Genomic DNA, 24,366 nt, shown 5'->3' on the forward strand with positions numbered 1-24,366 from the left:
GAAATCATGGGTTCGCAGCACTGAAATATTTCTGTCTTGGCTGTTAATGAGCTGATTTGAAAAATTTTTGCGGCAGAGTGCTTCCTAGAGGACACGTAACAACTTCCAGTGTATAACCGAAATTTGCTATGGGGCCTGGTGAGGGGCCCTTTAATGAAGTTGATGAAATGACTACAGTTAAAGGGACACTAAAGGTTACCAGAAACTCAAGTTAAAGTGGTAGAGCAATGTTCTAGAACGTCTAAGGCGTCAATATAATCGCGAACAGAGCTTTAGTAACCGAGAAATTGAGGTAAATGCATGACACGATTTGAGACCCCCCAGCGACATTCCGGTACTAGCCCGATGACGAAAGGTCTCCTCATAATTTGTGTTACTAATACTCAACTACTCGTATTAAAATATCATTTCATTCGATTATAAGCCGGAAAAAATGCTACTTGTCTACGTCTATTCGATTCTAGGAAAAAATAACATTTTGACGTTACCCTTCAGTAATATGGGTGTTCGAAAGGTTTCGTTTTCGCTCGACTCTGCGCCGCGCACGCTTTGGAGTTTCAGTAGTTTCGTTATCGCGTCGTGCTGTGAGGGTTCTGCTCGCGAAACTTTCATTTGGAACAAGCAGCGAGAATGCCACGTCCATGTGATGTCGTGGGAAGCCCTCGTTGCTTTCCCGCTCCGGAGAGCCGGTGTCGAGGCCGCCGTCGTAGTACGCAACGACGCCGGCAGTGCGAGCCCTCAGAAGCAGGTCGCGCTTGTCGGTGCTCAAATCGCTGAAGTTGAGCCCACCATCGCGAGCCAATCTGTCGGTGTCAGGGTCCATTGCGACGAGCGTCGAAGTTAGCGTCATAGAATGAAGTACCAGCTTATGGGCGTCTTGCGCTGGAGTGTGAGGTATAGTAGCGGCGCCTGGTGGCGGTGCGGGAAACGACATCTGGGTCGTGCCAGCTTGGGTCGTATTGAGCCCTGGCTGTGGCGAAGCACGTTTCTAGGCCGAGTTTTGCGTCGATTCGTACATTTTTATGCCCTGTTGCGAGTGCGAAAAGGCTCGTCGCTTCTCATAGACCACGCCGACCACGCTGCGAGCTCGCTGCAGCCTATAGTTTAACGAAAACGGACTCTCCGTGTGCCGTGGGACGTAACGTGGGACGTAATTCGTTCCTCCTTCCGCTAGCCACCATACTCCCGCTTTCGCTCTGCTGTCGGCTCTGTCTTGGCTCTGTTTCTGGCCGCGCGTTCGCGTTTTGCGCAGAAAAGCCGTAGCGCCGTCTGCGGACGCCGTTCTACTCACCGATGGCGCAACGTCACTATGAGACCATGATGTCAGTTCTCCTCAATCGGAGGGCGGGCGATTTGAACTGCGCTAGAGGTACGCGGACGCTTCAGAACGCATTTTCTCTTAAAATAAGTCTCTCCTTGGCACGAAACAAGCGTTTCGAGGTTTCTGGGATGGTATTTCAACAGTCCACGTTGACTTAATAGTAACCTTTAGTGTCCCTTTAATATATTTGCAGACTCCCACCATAATATTTATATAGTTTTGACGAACGTGAGTCATTTTTTATTTTAAAAATCGTGCCTTACTGATTACAGTCAACATCCACTTTTTTCAGACTCCCTAGGGGCCGCCAAATGTCTTTAAAAATCAGGCAGTTCTAAAAAAACGAATGCGTCTTTTACTGCCCCGAGTGCTCAAACTGCCACAGACATGTCTGAAATAACTCTGAAGGCCTGCCAGTACACTTATTAGGTGTGTCGGTCTTCCTTCTGTGACAGGAGACGGCGGGTGCATGCACATATAATTAAGGAATACATATTGTGGCCCGTGGCATTTGCCTCTTCCCATTCTTCGTATGCTTCACCGCAATACTGCGAGCACGTTTCATCGCGTAACACTGCTGTATTGAGGCGAAGCTGACTTACGCGAATTGGCATCATGCACTGATCGTGCTTTCCGAGCTTTGAAGCCTTTGGCGAGAATTAGAAAGGCGGAGTCGGCGCCGTTGCTAACAGCGGCCGAATTGTTTTAATAAAAACACGGCACCGAACAGCAAGAAGCTTGGTAGTGAACTTCAAGTAGCTAGGCCTAGCATTGCCGTGGTGGTGGCTACGGGTGCCAGGGGATCTGCATGCGAGAGCGCCAGTTCGAAGCAGCGAGGTAATCAAAATGGCAGCGGTGGTAGCTTTGACCAACGCCCTTTCAGACCTGCAGTCATGGCAAAACATCCGGAAAATCGGACGGGAATAGGTTTTTTGTGTTCAAAATTTCAGTCATTCTTGTACATTCACTCTATGGGGACCATAGTGGTGCCACAAAGGCGTCTGAATTATCCGGCATTTCCAAAAAATCGGGCATCTGGAAAATGGCTTGTTGACTGTATTGAACAGTAAACAAACTTGCGATCTTGAGTTTGCCAACACTTCGTAAAGCATGAATATTATAACTGCTCTCGAAGCGAATACTGAATAGCGTAATATGCGAAACTATGATTAGAAAATCCGAATATTCGCACAACACTAGTCTAGAGTTTGACCAGTGGCGTGGTTAGCAGTATCCACCCGCCATTGCCACTTGTGATTCTTCAAAATTGCTTCAAAATTAAATCTTTCTATCAGGCAAGACAATGTACAGGTCATACCCCCCTTAAGTGACAGTGAACGAAAATCTGAAAAAAATGAGGGAAGCATCGAAATTCAGCTTGGAAGACGCGAGTGTTCCAATATACAGTCCTAGTTCACATATTTTTTAATGGATGGCTATATTTTTGGAGGATTGTGAGCGCCTGACAGCTGCAGGCCGCTACAGGCGCGGTAGCCTACCACCGTTACGTCATGTGTGCCGACTTGCAGCAGCAGCAGGCGTTGTTGTAACAAGATATTGAAGTTGCCTCGAAATTGTTCGTGCTTAAGTTCTGAACACTGTACAGAAACAGGATGGCAATTTGCATGTTGTGTCCACAATACCCACACGCCGATACAAACACTGGACTGTTGCACAATAGCGAGCGTATGCATAGAATGCCTGTGGCGTCTGTTTGTCGTCTGCTCTGGTCCACCTTCTACTTGCGCCAGCGCTGTGGTGCATCCACTGCAGATGGACATGAAGCTCTCCCATAGCGTTATGCGGAAGTTTCATGACCAGATGACCATGCTGCCTCAGAGGTTACAGAATCAAGCGTCTTTTCCTTCTTTAGATCGCTATCTGTCTGACCAGCTGAAAAGTATTGAAGGACCCTACTACTACAATGCCACAGCTCCCTTTTACTGACATGCTGCAGCTCTGCAGCAAAGCAGGGCTCGTCTGATAGTCACTGTCCTCGAAGTGTTCGGAACACAGAAAGTCATGCTTTCACGTTACCCATGTTGGCTGCGATAGGCGCACAGCTCCAGCTCTAATCCACATCCCTCGAAGCTTCGGCTCAGCCAGAAAGGTATGACACGACTTGTCTCGCCCGACGATACTCTTCTCACACCCTTGCGCACAGCAGCGTAGAGGCATTCTCCTGCGTGGTTCCAGGTGCTTCACTGATCACATTACAAAGCAGCACACAACACAAGTGCCGATTTTGAAGACTTGAGCGGAAGCTTCGCTTGCGGAAACGTATGTGGCTGCGAGAAACTACGGAGTTGAGACCTCGTTCGCTGCCATCCGGCGCCGTCCATGTGGGTGGACAAATGGGGGCGATGGCTGGCACGCCAGTATCTGGCACAGACGCGTCACTTCCTCTAGTTAACAGTGCGGCTATCGCTTATTGAAAGTGTGCGCTATGCTTGCAATGGCACCACACGCTGTTAAACAGTAGTCAAAGATGCTTATCGCAATAGGATTGGCGGTGATAACTTTGAATACTGCATGTGACGATCCCGGAGAAGATTTGCTGGTACTGAAATGAGAAACTGAGTGCGCGCCGGCGTTTTCACGTGAGATGGGCGAACGAGTATTGCGGTGAAGCTGCCGCAGCAGGCAGCTATAAACAGTCCTCGATTACGCGCACCCCGCGCACTTTCTTGTTTACATGGGATCTAGCAGCCAGAAACTGTATCACATGATTGCAGTTTGGCAACATACTGAACGTTGGTGCCGAAAAATCTTGCTTTCCAGGAACGTATGAACCAGTAAAAAATTAATGTAACTCTGTTGGGTCATCTTTTGTGTTTTCGATTGTGAACGTTGGCACCGGGAAAATGTACTTAACAAGAATGTATCAACGAGGTTCTACTGTACGTGGCGAATGCGCAGTGCAAAAAAACAACTTCTCGATGCGTATAATACAGTGTGGAGTCTAAACAGCCCGCACCATCTGTGAGTAAGTTAATTTTATCTTCTTGAAAGATTAGCTCACCTTTCTCTGTGACATATGGTCGCGCCAACACTTCGCTATCGTCCTTGCAGCAAATATCCACTATTGTTGCTATATTAGCACCGACAGTCGCAGACAAAATGTCGCTAAGTGACAAAAGCCAGCCTGCTTGTTTGTTGTCTGTTGCCTACATTCATCAAAACCACAGATTAGAAAGTGTAGTTTCCATGCTACACTAAGCTATAAAAAAATGGCTTCGTATAGGTGGGTGGAGCTGCACTTTTCTATACTAAGTAAAAAAAAAAAGGGAACTTCCTACACTAGCTACCTTCATGTAGCCAGTTTAGGTAAAAAAAAGATAACCCTAATAGAGAGAGCGCGCCATCCTCCTACCTTGGAGGCGATGTTTGCTCTTCCTTGGCTAACAAAACGCTGCAGGAGACTCCACTTTTTCTTTTTTCTTTCTTTTTCAGTCAGTGCTGTCATCATACTCACTATGCAGGATCTCTTCTCTCTCTCTTTTTTTTTCATCGATAGCTATTTTGCTTGTCCTGTGTCCACTGAGCTGCTGTCTTGGAGACACTGTCGCATCTTTGTGTGTGTTTGTGTCGCTTTGAGTTTGTGTGATCGATGCCACTTTCTGTGCCTTCGCAACAGCAAAGTAGTGCGAATAACTCAACCAAAATCGTGTGCGTGGCGTGGTGTCCCGTTGAGAGAGTCAACGTTCTATCTCCATGACGAACTCTGTTGGTGGAGGTCGCCAAAGCGGGGATGCTCTTGTTGACTGTATATGGAGACAACGTCACTCTTGTGCAAATCCAAGCAAATTTGATCGCTTCCAAGCGTAGTATGAGGCAGGGCATTATTAGAAATTTTTTTTTAAGCTGCTCTAAGCCTAATACCATAAAAACCCGCGTATAATACGAGGTTTTTTTTCCTATTGTTAGCGTCCCAAATTTTTGCCTCATACTATATGTGGATCTGAACAAAAATTTCAGTCAACCCTCCGTGGTTGCTCAGTAGCTATAGTGTTAGGCTGCTGAGCACGAGGTTGCGGGATCGAATCCTGGCCATGGCGGCTGCATTTCGATGGGGGCGAAATGCGAAAACACCCGTGTACTTAGATTTAGGTGCACATTAAAGAACCCCAGGTGGTCGAAATTTCCGGTGTCCTCCACTACGGCGTGCCTCATAACCAGAAAGTGGTTTTGGCACGTAAAACCCCATAATTTAATTTTTAATTAGAAATTTCAGTCAGAAATTTAGGCTAGAAGTTTTGGTTTTGTTATTGCTACGTGGCTATGGCTTCACTTCGTTATTGCTGCGTGGCTACAGCTTGGTTTCGTTATTGCTGCGGGACTACAGCATCATTTCTTTATTGTTGAATGCGCACCTCGGCAGCACACGTGCAAACCACGTTTCGCTAAGTGTATCTTGTTTATTCCGTATTGAAGAACCAAGATGTCCGGACCATGAAAACAGTACTCGGCTGCTTTCAAGAGAAAGGTTATTTTAGCCGCACAGGACATCGGCACCAGTGCGTCAACGAGGGAAGCATTCGTGGATGGCATCAACAGAAGGAAGCCCTTTTCGTGTGCAGCGGAACGTGAAGAAGCTTTCGCGGCCCGAAGAGTGGTACATTCCCGGAAATCGAACTCGCCCTGACGGAGTTCGTACACCAGCAGCAAGCCACACTTCTAGCTGTGAGTGTGGAGCTTATTCAGGCAAAAGCTAAGGAGCTTGCAAGAGCTACCGAGCTCCGTCTTCAAAGCGAGCAAGCACTGGATTTATCGCTACATGTGCCGTGCTGGATTTTCTTTACGCCACCGAACTTCGATTTCGCAAAAGCTTCCAGAATCATTCGAAGAGCTGCTTGTGGCTTTCCAGCACCACATTATTTCGCTGTGCAAGTCCAAGAACTTCCAGCTAGGGCAACTCGGCAATGCTGACCAAACGCCAGTTTATCTGGACATGCCATTACCCCTCACTGTGCACGAGAAGAGCTCTAAACAAGTTTATGTCCAGTCCACTGGCAACAAGAAAAAGCAAGTTACCGTCATGTTGTGGTACACGGCAGACGGACACAAGCTCCCGCCCTATGTTGTCTTCAAGCGCAAGACAGTGCCTAAAGGTGAGGAGCTGCCAAAAAACGTGGTCATGAGATGCCATGAGAAAGGCTGGATAAACGAGAATCTTGTGCTTGACTGGATAAAGTCCATCTGGTGTAGGCGGCCTGGCGCACTGTTGTTGTTCCCGTCCATCCTTATGCTGGACGCATTTAGTTGCCATTTGGCTGACTCGGTGAAGAGGCTGTTGCGCGAATCCGGCGCTGAACTCGCCGTTATCCCGGGTGGGATGACGTCTCAGCTGCAGCCTTTAGATGTTTGCGTGAACAAGTCGTTCAAGGACGCAGTCAAGTGGTGTTACGCAGATTGGATGCGCTCAGGTGAGCCTGCAGTGATACCAACCGGGCGGCTGAAGCTGGCTTCGCCAGCCACGCTATGCGAGTGGATTGTGGACGCATGGGCCAGCATACCAGAGGACCTTGTGCGTCGCACATTCAAGAAGTGCGGCATCTCGAATGCGCTCGATGGCACAGAGGATGAGTACCTCTGGGAAGATATGTCCGACAAGGAACTGTCCGAAGAGAGCGCAGCTGAGGAAGACAGCGATTGAAGTGCTGAGTGCAATTTAAATAAATGTTATCCTCGAGTTTTCCTAACTTGTATTATTCGCGGAGAAAACTTTTTTTTCATTTCGTGTCCCAAAAATTTCACCTAGTACTATATGCAGCTTCTATATGCGTATGAGTGATGAGGTACTCGCCATCAGGAACTGGTGGGGAAGACACAGTTCAATATAGGCTATTGACTTTGGCGGTAGGCGAAGAAGGCCGGTGGGGTGTAAGCGGCAGTGGGGTGCGTCAGAAGGTTCTTCGAGAATCAGCAGCTCAAGGTTAAGGGTACTGGAAGAGCAGTCAATAAGAGCAGAATGCGCAGAGAGAAAATTGAGGCCGGGAATGAGGTTATGGAGGCAATGAGCAATTACGGTGAAGAAGACAGGAGTGTGGCGGCCGGCGATGCTGACACGTGCCACACACATGTCGATGATAGGCACAGTACCGCCATCTGCAACACGGACAATGCATGCCGGCGCTGGGGTGAGGAGCTTGTTTAGTCGTCGTCGGAAGGCAGCACTCGTAATAGAAAGATGTGCTCCTGTATCGATGAGTGCCGTGACAGGATAGCCGTCAACGTCAAGAAGATTTTGGTTTGTAGGTAACGTGAGCAGAGGATTTGAGGGCAGCATCGACAACGCAGCTTCACCTCCAGAAGCTGCAGTGCCTAGTTTTCCGGCTGGATCCGGGAGGCGATAGGCAGCGAAGAGAAGCGATGGAGTTGGGGCGAATGAGACTGATGGCGTCAAGGTGAGTACGAGTGGCTGGAGCAAAGGTTTGGAGCAGGAGCATCAGCGGCAGTGGCTTCGTGGTGGGTGGCATAGGGAACAGAAGGTCCAAAGGTGCGGGAATAAGTGGCGGCGTATGTCCGAGGAAATGGTGGCCATCGGTTGCGGCAGTGACGAGCGACATGACTGATGCGACAGCAGTGGAAGCAGAACAGCCTGTCACCAGGGGTACGCCATTCGGACGGGTTGCGGCGAGATGTGGCAGAAAAGGACTGCCGCGGACGAGGAGGGCCGCTGGAGAACTGGGGAACGTTGGGTTGAGACGTGGAACACACGGAGTTCAGACCCATGTTCTCACATTCCTGTCTGACGATGGCCTGAATCATGGCAATGGTGGTTGCTGGCGGATCGGGAGGCTTCGCAGAGAAAGCTGGCGAACGGGCGGCCTCGAGTTCACGGCGAACAATACGGATGGCGTCGTCACAGGTGGTGGTCTGACGCGGTCGACCCTCACATGTCGACGTAGCAGCAGTGTTGGATAGCCGCGTGATGTGGTGGGAGATACGGCAGCTCTTAGCTTGTTCAAGGTGACGGCATTCTTTTATGATGGCGTCGATAGTCAAGATGTTGCCGAAAACAAGCAAATTGAAAGCGCCGTCAGTGATGCCTTTTACCACATGTGCCAATTTATCTGCTTCGGACATATTATTGTCACCTTTGCGGCATAGAGCCAAGACGTCGAGGATGTATGAAACTTACGGCTCTGTAGATGACTGAACATGAGACACAAGAGCCTTTCTCACGGCAACCGTGCGCCCAATGGGGTCGCCGAACAGTTCCCGTAGCTTTTCTTTGAAACTGTCCCAACTGGTTATTTCGTCATCATGCGTTTGGTGCCACATGCGTGGGGTGCCGTCGAAATAAAAGATGACATTGGCGAGCATAATAGTTAGGTCCCACCTGTTATTAGCACTGGCGTGTTCATAGAGCTTGATCCGTTCGTCAACGTCCTGTCCCTCCAGGCCAGAGAACACACCAGGGTCGTGATGTGGGGCAACCGTGACAATTGGAGCAGTCAGACAAGCCGAAGCCATTGCAGAGGCGGGCTTGTCACCGGGAGGCATTGTGACAAGCTCGATGTGCCAACCATTTCGAAGTTCTGTGGCGAGGACAGGGATCATTAACCTCCACCAGAATGTATGTGTGGAAAGACACAGATGAAAATTTACACTGGAGCCAGACAGCCAGGCCAACACTCGCTCGTGCCAAGAGCACCGACCAACTTCGTCGTTCTCGCAGCGGCTCGTCTCTTGAGCATCGCTTGAAGATATCGTAATAGTACTATATGTAGGTTTTACAGTAAATTTTATTTTTTCGGCTGCACAAGTTTTTCGGATAGTTCGATTTTTAGGACTATTTTTTGGTACCCGTGAGGTCGGAAAATTGGTCCTCTTTTATACTCATTTAGAACCAATTTAGCCAGTGTATTTTCATTGCAGTTGGCCTTGGACTTAATTAATGTGCTTTGCAATCATCTTAACTTTGGCAATGCAACTTTTAAATTTTTTTTACTTACTTTATGTGTGTGTGTGTATTCTCCAAGTCAAGCATTTTTGACGCATAGGTAACATACTTTAAATCCAGGTTTGATAGAATCTTGTTTGGTCAGGAAGAGGCATGATAAAAATAAAAGAATGCCGACGAAAAACTAACAACTATTGTGAAAAATTAAAAAACGTTTCAGCTCCCACATGGGAGCCGATTGTGAACAAGGCTCTTGTCGGGGAGCCAAAAAATTTTTTTAATTTTTCCCTAAATGCTTTTTAGTTTTTGGTCCACGTTCTCTTTTTCTATTTTTCTAACATGCTTGTTATTTCCAGTTGTCGTGTAAGAAGGTACTTTGCAGTGTCTGTGTTATGATTTTAAATAAATAATCACAGCTCTGTTCCTAGGCACTGGACTGTGATATCTTTCTGAATAAAACAAGAAGAAAAAGAAGTGTGCATCTTTACGAATGCTTGTTTGTGCGGGACATGTGCAAGAATTATTGTGCGAAACAAAATGTGGCTCGTGAAATATATTGCTCCTTTGCGCTATGGATTCCGAGTGGTTGTTATGAACAGTGCTGTTTATGGGAAATTCATCAATGGTAAAATTTGGTGCATATGCTCATTTTCAGCCCTGAGGGCCTTATGGAATTTACACCCTATACTCGCGAACAAATTTCTGTAGAAATGAAGGGAAAGCTACAGAGATAAAAGGTGCACAAGTAAGAGCGCTGTTGAGAAAAGTCCCACATTCTGATCTGTGTTAGCCTAAGCTGGGGAAGAGAAAACGTATACATCTTGTTTACAACAGCAAAGTACCTATGACAAAATGCTCTACTATATGTTAAATCTAACTTATTTTCACTGGTTTTCTCTTCCGCATTTGTGCAAATGCAAAATCATCGCACATGGAAGCTACGCTGATTTAGTTTCTGTTCTGAGAACCCAAAAGTGGTGTCAAACACTGCTGGAATACTTGGCACAGTGACAAACATGCAGAAGCTCTGCCCCTCTAGCTTTCCCTTCATTGCCACAGAAAGTTGTCCAGGAGTATTGAAAAGACAGCCTAGACAAAGGGAAATTTTTTTGCATCTGTTGTTCTTGAGCAGCCAAGCGGTGGTACGGATTTCGCAAAATCTTTTCCATAAGCAAAGCTTGCTGTACTGACTATACAGCTCTATGCAAGTACAGATACCTACTCCGAAGTGTCATAAAAAGCCAACAAACACTGACACCAAGGACAACATAGGGGAAATTACTTGTGCTTAATAAATGAAATAAAGAAACGATAAATTAATGGAAATTAAAGTGGAGGGGAACGATCCCACAACCTTCGCATTACGCATGCGATGCTCTACCAATTGAAAGTAGAGCATTGCACGTGTAATGCGAAGGCTGTGGTATCTATCGTTCCCCACCTGCAGCAAGTTGTTTTTTCATCCACTTTAATTTTCCTTTAATTTATCGTTTCTTTATTTCATTTATTAAGCACAAGTAATTTCCCCTATGTTGTCCTTGGTGTCAGTGTTTGTTGGCTTCTTATGATACGACTAATGAAAATCGGACCCCTCGGTTGACCCCCTTTCTTCTCGTTTATTACATAACTAGGGTCTCGAATGTGGCAACATTGATGCCTTAAGGTAGCATGTGTGGCTGTATTGACCGGTTACGTTCACCCAAAAAGAACACGTTCCCGTGACGACTGCGGCAGAAAGAATGTTCCACATCCGCCACCAAGGTTTGTGAGTGGTGGCGCTGGCTAACACTCCCAGGGTTCTGCTAGGAAACATAAATACCCAAGAAAGTAAATGGAGAAACGGCGCCGCGGTAGCTCAATTGGTAGAGCATCGCACATGTAATGCGAAGGTTGTGGGATCGTTCCCCACCTGCGGCAAGTTATTTTTTCATTCACTTTCATTTCCATCAATTTATCGTTTATTTCATTTATTAAGCAGTAGTAATTTCCCCTATGTTGTCCTTGGTGTCAGTGTTTGTTGGCTTCTTATATGACTAATAAAAATCGGCCCCTCCATTAACCCCCTTTCTTCTCGTTTACTCCAAAGTGGTCTCTTACTCATGACAGCACAAAGTGCATAGTACATGAAAACAATGATATGCTCATGCAAAGCCAAAAGTAGACAGCGTCCGTGAGCAGGCTGCCACTGTGGGCCAGCTCTTTTATTTCTCCATCAAGCAGATTTGTATCTTGCACAATTGATGACTATGCTGCAATGATGGCAATTTGTATTGGAAGTGAACCCCTTTTGCTCTGTTTTCCTTATATTTAAAGCTGTTGACAAAGTTGACAATCCAAGCTCAGAGTTTGAAAAATTGGCCATTATTTTAAAATGCATTCGGAAAGTTTGCAAAAGCAGGTCACATCCAGCCGCGTGCGTATAAAGCAAGCCCCCTTTTTTCTGTGTTAGCCTTTGTATAGTGTGGCTTCTAGAATTTGAGGCCATGTACATAAGAGTGGGCCAGGGCCATGGAGCAAGTGGACCATTTGCTGTGCTAACAGCTGCAGCAGCTGCTCAGACCCCACAACCTATAAGATGTGTGTTTACATTGTTTGGCATAAATGAAGTGCTAGCTTGCACGTGCACCAGGTTTCCATTTATCTATTGTCGCATTGTATAGTGACGGTGAAGCGACAGAATCTCTGCCAAATATTGGGTAGTGATTTAGCTCTTTAATGAGTGAACTTGCACCCTGAAAGGCAAGTAACACTCAAATCACAATGGTAGCACTGAGCTCAGTCGGATCTAATCTCACAGGTGAAGTTTCCACCATTTATATGTCTCGTCATACATTCCAGAGTAATTGCTAGGGTTTCAAGAATGCGCAACGTTATTTGACATGCATGCACGATCTAATTAGACATGTATCATCTGCTTGCTAAGAATATGGCAACATCACTCAAGAAATCGGTCAAGCATGTTTTGTGCCTAGTGATAACTTAAACGTAACAGTGAACCCGCCATGGTTGCTTGGTGGCTATGGTGTTGGGCTGCTGAGCACGAGGTCGCGGGAGCGAATCCCGGCCACAGCAGCTACATTTTGATGGGGGTGAAATGCAGAAAAAACCTGTGTGCTTAGATTTAGGTACACGTTAAAGAACCCCAGATGGTCGAAATTTCCGGAGTCTTCCACTACGGCATGCCTCATAATCAGAAAGTGGTTTTGGCACGTAGAATTCCGTAATTTAATTTTAATTTTGACACAAATAAAATCCGATGGAAAATGGTCACCGGCAAAAAAAGCAATACAAATGTAGTAGGGCAGTATTACGACGTGTAAATTTTATTTTGTACTTGCCAATAGAGGCAGGATGCAAATACACTATTTTACTGTGCTTCAGGTGTGCGGTGAAGAATCTCAGGTGGCCAAAATTAATCTGCAGCTCTTTGCTGCAGCATCTCTCATAGCCCTGTCATGCTTTTGGATGTTAAACCCACATATCAATCACTGTTTGGCGCTTGTTGAAGTTCATCTTTCTTAATATATTTTGAAAATTTGTTTTCAGAAAGAAGGTGGTGCATTGCTGAAGTCCATGAAGAGCAAGGTTTGTACTGTTGTTTCTACATTGTATAGGTATAGGTATTGTATAGGTCCATGATTCCCATACATTTGTGGGAATTCCACCAACTCAAATGTTGAGGGATGCCTCTGTCATTTGCCTTCAGATAATAATAATAATAATAAATAATGTTTAATATGACAAAGGGTGATATAGATATGTATAAAGATCACTAAAAAAAAAATGTGTGAGTGGAGGTGAATGGTCACCCATAAAACATCTGCAGTCACTAAAATGAATACAAGCCTTACTGTGTATAAGTAAATGCAAAACGAGCTTGTATATTAAGACAGAGGGCAACGTGAAAGCACCTGAGTGATGAGTAGCACTGTAGTAGTGAAGGAAAAGTGGGATGCGAAGCGCGTGCACTGATTTAAATGCTCATGGAACTTGTAAAAGTCATCCGTGGAATTCTTTTGCTCCGCAGAGCCTTGTTTCTGAATATTTGGCATAGATTATTATATATTCGCAATGACAACTGATGCAGACATCTTGTGATCTCATTCTAGGCGAACCCAGCTGTCCGCAATGCCTACAAGAATGTAAGTACCTTCATGGACTGCTTTATTGCTGTACAACATGTAGAATGCATCACCTTTACAAAATGAATTAAAAGCATAGCTCTCGTATACAGTCGTACCTTGGTATAATAAATGTGGATATAACGAATTATTAAATCTGCAAAGTAAATTAAATTTTTTCTCTGCAATATTGGCAAGTAACAAATACACACTCATAATGCTTATCTGACTGCAACGAAGGTATTTTCGTCTCATATGCAACATCGTTATCATGAAGTTTGACTGTATAGCTGAGTAGCAAATCAGATTGTGCATTTTCTGGCCTTCTGTTGAAGAATTTGTTGAAGGAAGACACTGCTTCTAGGGGCAGAATATTGGCCCAAATATTATTTCGGGTTCCTTTGCTTCACGTTGGTGTAGAGCATTTATTTTTACTTGATTGGACTCTTGTATCGTCCTTGATTGATTTAGCCTTTGCCGTAATCACCATGAACATGTCTGGAAATGTTTTTCCTCATTTTCTCAAAGCATCATTCCCGATGTTGCAATCTTGGAGTAATGACATCTCTGGTTCTGCGTATACTATCGCAATTGTTCTTTTTAATTTTTTTTATTTTATAATTTTTTTATTTTTTATTTTTGTTATGAGAGTACGCAATTAGAGAGTGCATTAGGGCCTATAATATGAGCAAATATTATTACAGAAATTTTCAAAAAGTTATATTTTTGACCTGGGTGTCACTACGGGCTCTGTTTTTTTTTAAAGCTTGACATGGGGGGGGGGGGGGGGGGGGCTCTTTGGCCCAAATCATTCTAGAACATTCATTCTTGTAGCATTGCAAATTATGATCACTGAACATCATTTTGATATGCCAGTCTCCTTCATAACAACCAGCATTTCAGAGAGAGCTTACCTCCATACTAGTCCACACACACAAAAAAAAGTTTTAATATTTCAAAAACTTTCCACACAGGAAAATCAATCGCATATTAAAACCAACATGCCAGAATATATAAGTAATGTAACTTTGATAAGAATGCACCCATAACTAAAAAAACAAACAAAAAGGTATTAGTAGGATGTCCCCCATTAAAAGTAGGTCAGGCCAGATGGTCACATGTCCTGGCGTTAAGAAAAAGTGGTTTGAAAAGAAGACAAGGATAGCAAACATAAAATATTTTATTCTCTGCTTAAGGACCTGAGCAGGAATGGTGCATTATTGTTACAGTAGTTTTGGCTGTCTTTATTGTATTATGTAGGTCATTCTGTTTAGTGTTGTTACTGAGTAATGTCATGGAGAAAACTTTGAAAACTTGTTACTTGAGATTGGGCAGCATGATGATTTATTTATTTATTCAGTAATGCAGAAATTCCCTTAGGTAATTTTATCAGGGTGTAAGTACCCAATTCAACTGTAGAAAATGGCAAGAACACACTCTCACAAAGTAAAACATGCAACAGGCACAAAGTAGAGTACTACAGTGATAAATAAAAGACAATGCAGTACACTAAAACACAAAGGGAATTGCTGTAATTTGTAGAACTTTGATTGTTGGTTAGGTTACTTAAGTTAGTTGCTGTCTATGGAAATATTTAAAATGGGTATGTTTTATTCAAAAAGAAGTTATTTTATGTATTTCGCTAAATATTATTGCTTTTCAGCAACGGTAAAATAAATTTGTTCTTAACAGTTTGGACCTTGCAATAACGAAATAACGACCTTGCAACGCGTACAAATTCGTTTTTGCGAGAATTTCGTTGTTGTTAAATGAGACAGCACAGATAGGTAATGCGTCTCTGAGTGAAACTTTACTGTCAAAATTTCACTAGCCTACTTTGGCAAGCTTTGCTCGAGAATATATAGACGCATTGCCGACAGTACAAAGTGTGCCGCGTGCATCGATCAGCAGTGGCAGCACTGCTGTGGAGCAGTATTCTCGTTCAATTGCTTTCAGAGATGCGATCACTTTTGCGGGATTTTGTGTAATTTGGCAACGGATGCAAAGAAACAGCACTCCACACATGCAGCAGCATTTCTACAGCGCACGCTGTCATGTGTAGGCACCGACGCATCCGGTGCCGAGCGTGAAAGTGATTGTATTTCGTATACCCAAAGGCAATCGATGGAAATTATGGCCCCTTCGCGCAAATCTACGTGTGGTGCCGAATCCGCACGCAATGCCTATCAGGTGGCGCCAAAACCAGCATTTTTGAAGCAAGGGATGCGTATTCCCGGATGATCGCTCAATCACGGCCCGATGCATCGCACTCGATGCTGCGACCACCATCTCAAGCGCCATAAACCATTCCACTTCGGTGGGGAATGGATTTTCTTGTTTTTGCTGTATTTTTCTCACCGAGGCGCACATTACGCATTGCACTAGGTGTGGGAAACCCGTCATCACATGTGAGTAGCAACATGCGTGCCACTTCAAATGGCCGATCAACAAACAAGATGGCGGCCATGACGTGTTTCCAGTTTGCAATGATCGCAATGATAACTCAGCACTAAACCATAACTTCGGTCGCCCACACTTGTTGAACCAGCATGGATTAGGCCCAACAGCCAAAGCAGTGATGAAAATTGGCCACTGGCCTTCATGGTAGTGGTTGACAAATCATCATGAGAAGATTGCAGCTATGCTGTTAATATGTTCATATGAGTGGCTTATCGGTGATTAGGCCCAAGATCAGGCGCGTAGGCTAAACTGAGTGGCATTTGGGTCTGCGGGCGACCAGCCTACTACAGTAAGTGCACCTACCAAGTTTGTCGGTGTACTCACTGAATGGAGCTGCTTAAGCTGACAAGTAGGCAGAAAGCAGCAAGCTAATTTGCGCAACACAGCCTACACTGCTGGCTTTGTGCACTCAAGGTCGCATGCGACATATAATTTTGCAGCATCACAAGAATGTGTGACTGACAAGCATAAAATGCCCCACAGTCTTTACCATTCCAAAATTACAAGTAGTCAGAACCAGAACATTCAGCAAAAGTCTGCAAACGAATCTTTTGTATTGCTAGTGTTGTAAAAAATGAACAACTTTCATTTTTTGTATGAAAATATCTGGATAATAGCACATGGAAAGATGAAAACAGTTTCATCTCTTAAACAGTTATATTTTCAAAGTAAAGGATCTTTAAAACATATTTGTTAACTTCTGGCTGTTGTATAGGTTTTGTGTAAATCCCATAATTGTTTTAACTATTTCATTTTGAAACAAAAAAAAAATAATATTCAAAGAAACCTACACAAAATTCTGAATGCTGGTCATAGCTTGAACAGTCTGCTTCCGTAAGCAACTCGTTGTCTCCACCTTCTGTCTTTGTGCTTTAGTTGTGCGCATTTTTTTTTATGTTACTCTTTTTGTGCTTCCAAGTTCACTGAAACATATAAAATTGAAGCACTTGGCTTGTAGTCAGTGTGACTAGGTTTTGCATTATTTTAAACTTACAAGCAACGCTAAAGGCAAACATTTAAGCACTAAAGTGATTAATCTAGTGCTCCAAAAGTGTCTGAACAATCACTTTTACTGATAATGCAGCTTTTGTGAGAAAATGGCAAGCATAGAACAGGACTGGTGCCACCAAGTGTGACAGTACAATGCCAGTTACCCAGGCATAACTTGTAATTTTTCTAATTAGTAAAGTGTAGTCAACCACTGATTATAAAAAGAGTTACTTACATTGCATTTCAACTGAAAAAAAAAACACAGTGCAACAAATTAGGTTTTTCTGCAGAAGAATTCTCTGATTCTACCTCCTAACATAGCTTTGTTAATGGTACGTGTGAGTTTAGTGCTCTCTCATTGTGGCCTTCTTGCTCGAAGCATGCAGTAGCACACAGCATAGCGGGACTTCTGAGGTAGTCAGTGCAGCTCAAGATACCTACTTAAGTGACTCCATTTCTTGTGGGTACTAATAACTTTAGTAGAAACAGAGTTGTATAGCCCCTTCAGTTGCCATTTTCTCGGCTAAGTCATCGCGATACTTACGACAAACGTTCCGAGGTTCCAAGAAAGATAACCTTAAATTTTTTTACCTTTAGTGCTCCTTTGAGCCTTTCATTTATTTTCTCACTTTAACCTAAGCTGCTTTGAAACTGTGGCTTTACTGTATTGTGCTGCGAAATACGAGGTGCACATATAGCATGCAAAACTGCAATGACAACCCTTAAAATATAATTTGACTACTTGACCTCCCGCTGTCTATGCCGCAGTTGTAGATACATGTGGGGGTCCTCTCTGAAATGTTTTGATGAAAACATTGATGGGACACAGCAAGTAGGTTTAGGATACTCTTCTTTCATCACAGCAACAGTACAGCAGCCAATAGGTATGTCTGCTGCACAAGGAAAAGTGTGTGCTAGTTGTTCTTAGTCGCTATTAAAACTCTGTGACCTGAATGTTCATTTTTCATCATCATAAGAGCCTTTGCAATACTTGAAGGTTCAAAATCTGCAACTGGTGCCAACAAACAAATTTGACAACATGCAAGAGCACTACAAATAATCCAATGGTTCCTGATGCCACATGCCTCTCTCTCTATCAAGATGCTCTCCTTGGAAAGGAAGTTACAATGCAGGCCCACCTGTCATGACTTCCTTTCAAGGCAGGGCCTGTATCAAGGAATAACATCCTTGACGGGGCAGAAGCTTATTTACATACTTTGCAGCTTCCAGGTGACATAGTGACCAAGAGACTGTTGTACTGCTTATTATGCCCCCTTTGAAGTGAGCTAACTTCACTAGTGAGTGCTTGTGGCTAAGGAAAGTCTAAATTTTCTATTAATCCAAGAGCTGTGCACCGGCCGTTGGTGCACGCTGCTTCATAAAGAACAGGCACAGTAGCAGCTCATAGCCGCATTTAAACCTTTCTGAACCTACTGTTTTTCCATCATCATAGGACTCTTTGTATCATTTGAAAGGTTAAATGATTCCCACAGGAAGGTCAGAAAAATGGGGTGTTTTAATAATCACAAATGTGACAAGTTCTACAGCTGAGTTCCTTTATATCAAGGCTAGATATTTTGAATGATTGTCTATGTCCCCGTCAGGGGGACACTGTGTGCACAGTTGTGCATGCCAAGAAAGTGCATGAAAAGCAAAAACACTGATGAACATAATAATCATTTAAAATATTTCGCAAATATCATTAAGTGCGTCTGATTAGACTTGTGTTGCAAGTTTGAATGAGTGTAAGGTACTTCAGTAAAAAATTATGTAAGGTAAATGTCTTGGTGTTTGGTCTTAATATAAGTCTGTCACCACATAACAGGTTCACTTCTTTCATTTTCCTGATGTTTTACATCCAGCATATGTGAGGGCGAATCAGTCTTTGTCCCTATCTTTATTACTCAAAATAAGGTATATACAGGTCATTACAAATATACATACTATTCTGCGTACCTTACACTATTTTTCCACATAGTCTCCACACCGGTTCAGACATTTGTCCCATTGCAGCACTAAATTTGAGATGCCCCTGTGGTCGAGTCAGAGACACATGCGGCGTCCCCGAACATTCATTGTCATGCAAGTCTTCACGGCCTTTTTCGAACTCATAACACCACCACCTTACTCTTCTCAAAGTGAAACACCATTCCTCATACGTGGGCATAAGTGCATTTCCCTGTGGATTTCGATAGGTGTTCATCCCTTGCTGCATAGAAAGCGAATTGTACTTCATTGCTCATATACCGTGGATGTGTGAAGCACAACCGCCATCTTACTGACAGCAGCACTGTGCCGTGGAGCTACTGGCAGATAAGGTCAGGCCGGTCCAATAAAAGTACACCACTGGGAATGGATATGTTGACTTCACATTTACAGCCGTAACTTGGCAAAAAAAAAAAAAAAAAAAAAAAAAATAGGGGCAAGAACCTTCTGATTCGCCCTCGTATTTCATATGGCTAGATGTGTGCTCTCCAAGTATGCTATACATAAAATGGTTGATGTTCTCACATATGAATATCCTGTATAGTTCTCAAATGGAGTCCACATTCTGTATACTTTACAAAGCATAATGAAGAATTGGAAATTCTTAGTCTGCTCTGCAGCAGTATGCTCTTCATGATTCTGAAGATGCAAAAATGGGGTGAAGCTAAATTTTAATAGATTCAATTGGCACCTGAAGGGGACATCAAATGCGCGTAGCATTTGTCTGTGAAATGTCACAGAAGTCTATGCAATCTATTGTGCATGTGTATTTACCAAACTGAACATTAATGAGGCTAAATTGTGGCTATTGGCCGCGAGCTCCACCACTGGAAAAGCTGGCGCCACCGTCAGCCTGATGTGCTATGAGGGATCACGTGGACATAGCGGCCGTGTCGGCTGCTTCGGGAGCGCCGAAGCGAGCTGAAAACGAGAGTTTAAATTCCCTCGTACGCTGCGGTCCTCATTTAGTGGCGAGATTTTCCCGCTTCGAGTGTCTCCTTTACAACGCTTGAAAGCACTACAATAGGTAGTGGCTGCCTTTGAAGGCACGCTACATGGTAGGCTACTGCTCGGTGCTGCAGTGCCGGACGTACGCAACGGAGCCCGGTGTCAGCCTTATTCACACGTAGCCGCAGGACAAGAAGCTGCGTGAAGCTTGGTGCGCGAAACATAAAACCGGCAAACAGTCATCGGCTACAACTCGGGTATGCAGCAAGCACAGACGCGAGGAAGATTTCTGCTACGGCTCCGATTCTGCGATGTTCGGAAAACGCGCACTGAGACGCTCACCCGAGTCCGCTGCCCGACTAATGTCCTCACAGTCTGGTCTATGAACTTGTCGATGCTATAGACACTGGCAAGTTCACTTGAGTGGAAAGGGAGCGGTAAGAAGCACATTAAAAAAAAGCATGGCATATAGTCATGTTTGTGTTATGAATTAATGCACTGGATTACAAAAAAGAAGCAGTGGGAAATCGCACGCTGAGAACACCGATAAACACACAGTGCGACGCAACTCGAGAAATAATATTGGAACGTCCAAGAATTTAGAAGAAAAAAAAAAGATTGAATCGTCGCGACGGCACATTACAATCCCCATAGGTGTCGAAGTCTCTACAATGAAATTATTTTTGAACACCTCTGATAGCATCCACACAACAATGGCTGCTTGTATACTGTCAAATGCTCATATTCTGCGGCCTAAAGCTCATGGCACGGTGCGAAAACACGCACGTGGCTAAAGCGAAACAGTGCACGGACAAGCATGAAGACGCGCAGTCGGTCGCTACGAACCTGTGCGATCGCTGCATTGAGGCTTCCTTCTATTACGCTCCATTTAGTTATACAAACACTGTAAGAACATATTTCACATAGTTTGCTCTCAGCATTTGCCTACCTCTCACGCAAGAAGCCGGTTCGGGAGACTCCATTGCGGCGACCGCGCGCAGTGGCGTTCACTGTACATATTCGGTAAAGAGGTAGCGTCTGTAAACGATTCCGTGCTTTCAGTTTGCCCAAGATTATTACTTAGACAGTAAAAAACTTCTCTTGTTTCGAAAGTACTTACAGAAATGTCCGGAAGAGCTCCCGCGTGGTGTTTTCAGTGAGCGCTGACATCAAACCCTATGAGGAGCGCGCCGCGTGATCCCTCATACTACGCCAGCGAGGCGTTTCCGATAGATGGCGACTCCGTAACTCCTCGCCGCCAATATATTAGACTGTATCTGCTGAGTCACTTGACACAGTCGAACCTCATTCAAACCTTCTGAAAAAAAGAAAACTGGGCTTACCGGGAATACGTACAATCCCAACTCACTAAAAAATTTGCAGACTCAACAACATCTATGTAATTCAAAGTGTTGCATGAATTGTTGCAACATAGGATGCCAACGTACATTGTTGTTCTTGCGGATTCAGCAAACTTACGTTGGCGCTCCTGGAATTCGGCCTGGGTCAGAAGTTTCTTCGAGCTCGGCGTTTTGGCATGGAGTTATGGCATGCCCACTCGACTTTTGTTGAGGCTAAGACGTGCTTGAGCTGGTATGACCCGAGTGGCCCGAGGTGCACGTTGTTTTCTTATTGCATAGAGTTTTAGATTGCGACCAGAAACTGAAATGAATATGAGCTGTTGGGCAACGCTGGAATATGATGCCGCCAGAGCAAAACATGACACTCGCTTCTCCCCATCTGCAGGAGGGAATAGCGGCGCATTTGGCTTATTGCCTATTAAAAGTGTGCAGTACATGTTCAACAGCGCCATGCCCCTTGCGCTGTGAAACAGATAGGTGAAGATGCTTATTGCAATAGAGATTGCGGTGATAGCTGTGAGCACGGCATGCAACGATCCGGGAGGAGATTGGCTGGTACTGAAATAAAAGACCGTTTGCGTTAGCCTTTTCATATGAGATGGGCAGGTGAGTATTTTGGGAAAGCTGCTGCGCTGGGCGACTACTGTTCTCTATCGCTTGCGCCACGTGCCTTTTCTTGTGGGACTTAGCAGCCGGAAAATGAATCATACGATGGTAGTTTGGCGATATACTGAATGTTGGTGCCAAAAGATTGTGTTTTTCGGCAAAGTATAAGCCGATAAGAGACGCGTAACTGTATTGAGTTTTTTTTTTTTTTTTTCACCACCACGAACATTAGTGGTGGGAAATTGTAACGGGAGCGTATCAACGAAGCTCCACTGTATCAAACAGTGCAGTGCACCATTCCCCTGTAAGGTCCGCTTTCATTCAGTGCTTCCTGGCTGGAATTCTCTGTCTTGTTGGAGCTGCCCTGATTAACTGTAACAGTCTCTTAAGTACATACACTTGCACCAGAACTACTTCACGGATGTTGCTACCCAGGGTATTAAGATCTGCCCCGGTGACATGTGATCAGTTTTTGCCCACAACTGCAGCCTAAGTGTGACAGCTAGCTGTGACATATTTGTAAGCGACATAAGATAATGGCATTTTGTTTCTGTCTTTATGCCCCTTTTGTTGAGCCACATCAATAATTGTAGGAGTGCCATAGCATCACACATGCGTCAGTGCGATGTGTGCTATTGTGTGCAGGAGAACTTGTGACACGTGGTGCACACAGCATGTAAAAAATGGCTTGTAGAGTTTATCATTTATGTACATGGTGGTCATGCATTGGCATGCTGTATGTTGTCATTGCACTATGCACTGGTGATAAGCAAAATTAAGGGATGGGTAGGTCATCGTAGAAGTGGGCTACGAGCTGCACTTGGGGCTGGCAATACTGCGACTTACATTGAAGGGAACCCTGGCTGTGAGAGTGTTTCTACATTTTTGTTGAAAAAAAAATGCCTTTAGTATGTTTGCTCATGTAGTTTCACAATTTAATGCTATATAGCCCTGTAAGTGAGGTATCTAAGAGAGCAGAGTGCTTTTCCAGGCAAGAAAGCAGCTTAGGAAGAGTGCTTCATGGTATGCAACATGGTATACATGGTCTCCACTCTCAAATGATGTTCCAAGGGAGGTGAGGCTAGGATGCAGTAGTGTTTGTTCCTACCCTGACCAATTGACTGCATTCAGTAACACTGCATTCATGGCTTCTTAATTTTTCTGTTTTCCTTTATAACTGAAGGTAAAACTTGCTGCTTGGTAAGCATTGCCGTGGTTCGTGAAATGCACTGGCGCATGCACTTTATGGCATGTTGGTATTGTGAGGATGTTTGCTGTTCATTTGTTTTCAATAAGCCTCTTTAGCTCTGATGAAATTTGCACTGTAAAGTCTCAATGTGAGAAACGATGTGAGATTACATATAGCATGAACATGGCAGCACATACTCATTGTTTGTACTAATTTAGCTGGTGCTTTTTACAGAGTTCTTTGTGAGCTTGCTTATCATTATCTTGCTTTACACTTATAGCATGCTGAAATGTTTGACTAATGTTATCTGCAGCATTTCATAGAATCCATTCATTTTCAACCTTGTGCTGCTTTGGTGTTACATTAAACATCCAGTGCTTGGCAATATGTTTTATTGTGTGAACATTAAAACAGAAATCTAAAAAGTGATAGATAGTATGAAATGAATCTTACCATCACAAACACAACTTGGCCATCTAACATTTCTTTGTGTGCACAAACACTGCTAGATAAATCAAATTGCTCAAGCATGTAGCCAGTTCATTGCTTGTTTAAGTAGGCCTGTCTTTTGTATGTTAGAACAGTGTGGATTTTTTTTTTTTTATGTGGTGTCTGCTCAATAAACTGCGAATATCTGTAATTACTGGAACAAGTGTTAAACACATAAATTGTGTTGAAAAATTGTTGTGTAAGCTCATAGTTTATGGTGTACAGGGTAATCATTTATAATAGGGGTGTGTGAATAGTGATTTTTGAGACCGAATTGAAAACAAATAGAATAGTGCCAGAAGCAAATCAAATCGAATAGTCTTCTAATAGTTTTCGAATAACGAACAGCTGCTATCACAATTAATATAAAATGATGTTCAGATCCCAGTATTCTTAAAGTTAGCCAGTTTCTTTCATTTTGTAGTACGTTATAAAGCATTGTTAATTATAAATAAATGGAGCATTAGAAGCAAACAAGTAGTTTCTTCGCATGCACACGGCTCTTCAGAGAGTGCGAATGACCACTGTCCAGTCTGTAAAGTATGGCTACCCAAGTGAGCCTGCTCCACTACGCAGGTTCTCATGTTTTATGTCTATACTATGCTCGTGGGGGTGATACTTTAACATACTCTTGCTCCAGTTTTATGTTTATTTGGATGCAGTTGACATTCTGAAATATTCAAAAAGTATTCGCAAATATTCATATTTAGAATAGTGACTGTTCGACTCGAATACCGAATCGAATAGGATACCGTTCGATTCGTTACTAGAAAGATTTGTATATTCACATACCCCTTATTTTTAAGCTTCATGTAATTTTTAAAATCGCCTATTACAGATGTCATAATTCTAGTCCTTGAGCTGGATTATTCAAAGAGGCAACCATTGCTTGCATGAAAATCGAAATATGTATTCAACTAACCAATGAAAATTCGCTAATAAACTTCTTAATAATTGCTCTATGGCCCATATGACAATTAAGAATT

At 43.9% G+C, this 24,366-nt stretch overlaps 1 protein-coding gene and 1 non-coding gene across 4 annotated transcripts in view; both read left to right on the plus strand.

Annotated features, from left to right (window-relative positions):
* The window catches only part of LOC142580107 (DENN domain-containing protein 1A-like), a 124,302-nt gene that overhangs the window by 37,454 nt on the left and 62,482 nt on the right, over positions 1-24,366 (plus strand). For 2 of the 3 annotated variants that reach the window (XM_075690911.1, XM_075690928.1), the window contains 3 exons: positions 12,777-12,815; positions 13,340-13,372; positions 22,694-22,777. In XM_075690911.1, the coding sequence (XP_075547026.1) occupies positions 12,777-12,815; positions 13,340-13,372; positions 22,694-22,777 (156 nt within the window). The remainder of the gene's footprint in view (positions 1-12,776; positions 12,816-13,339; positions 13,373-22,693; positions 22,778-24,366) is intronic. The other variant, XM_075690921.1, reaches the window with a different exon arrangement.
* TRNAT-UGU (transfer RNA threonine (anticodon UGU)) lies at positions 11,075-11,147 on the plus strand. Its single transcript has one exon. It is a non-coding gene; the product is annotated as a tRNA-Thr (tRNA).

Source organism: Dermacentor variabilis, chromosome 1 (genome assembly GCF_050947875.1).
Source record: "Dermacentor variabilis isolate Ectoservices chromosome 1, ASM5094787v1, whole genome shotgun sequence".
Classification (NCBI taxonomy): domain Eukaryota; kingdom Metazoa; phylum Arthropoda; class Arachnida; order Ixodida; family Ixodidae; genus Dermacentor; species Dermacentor variabilis.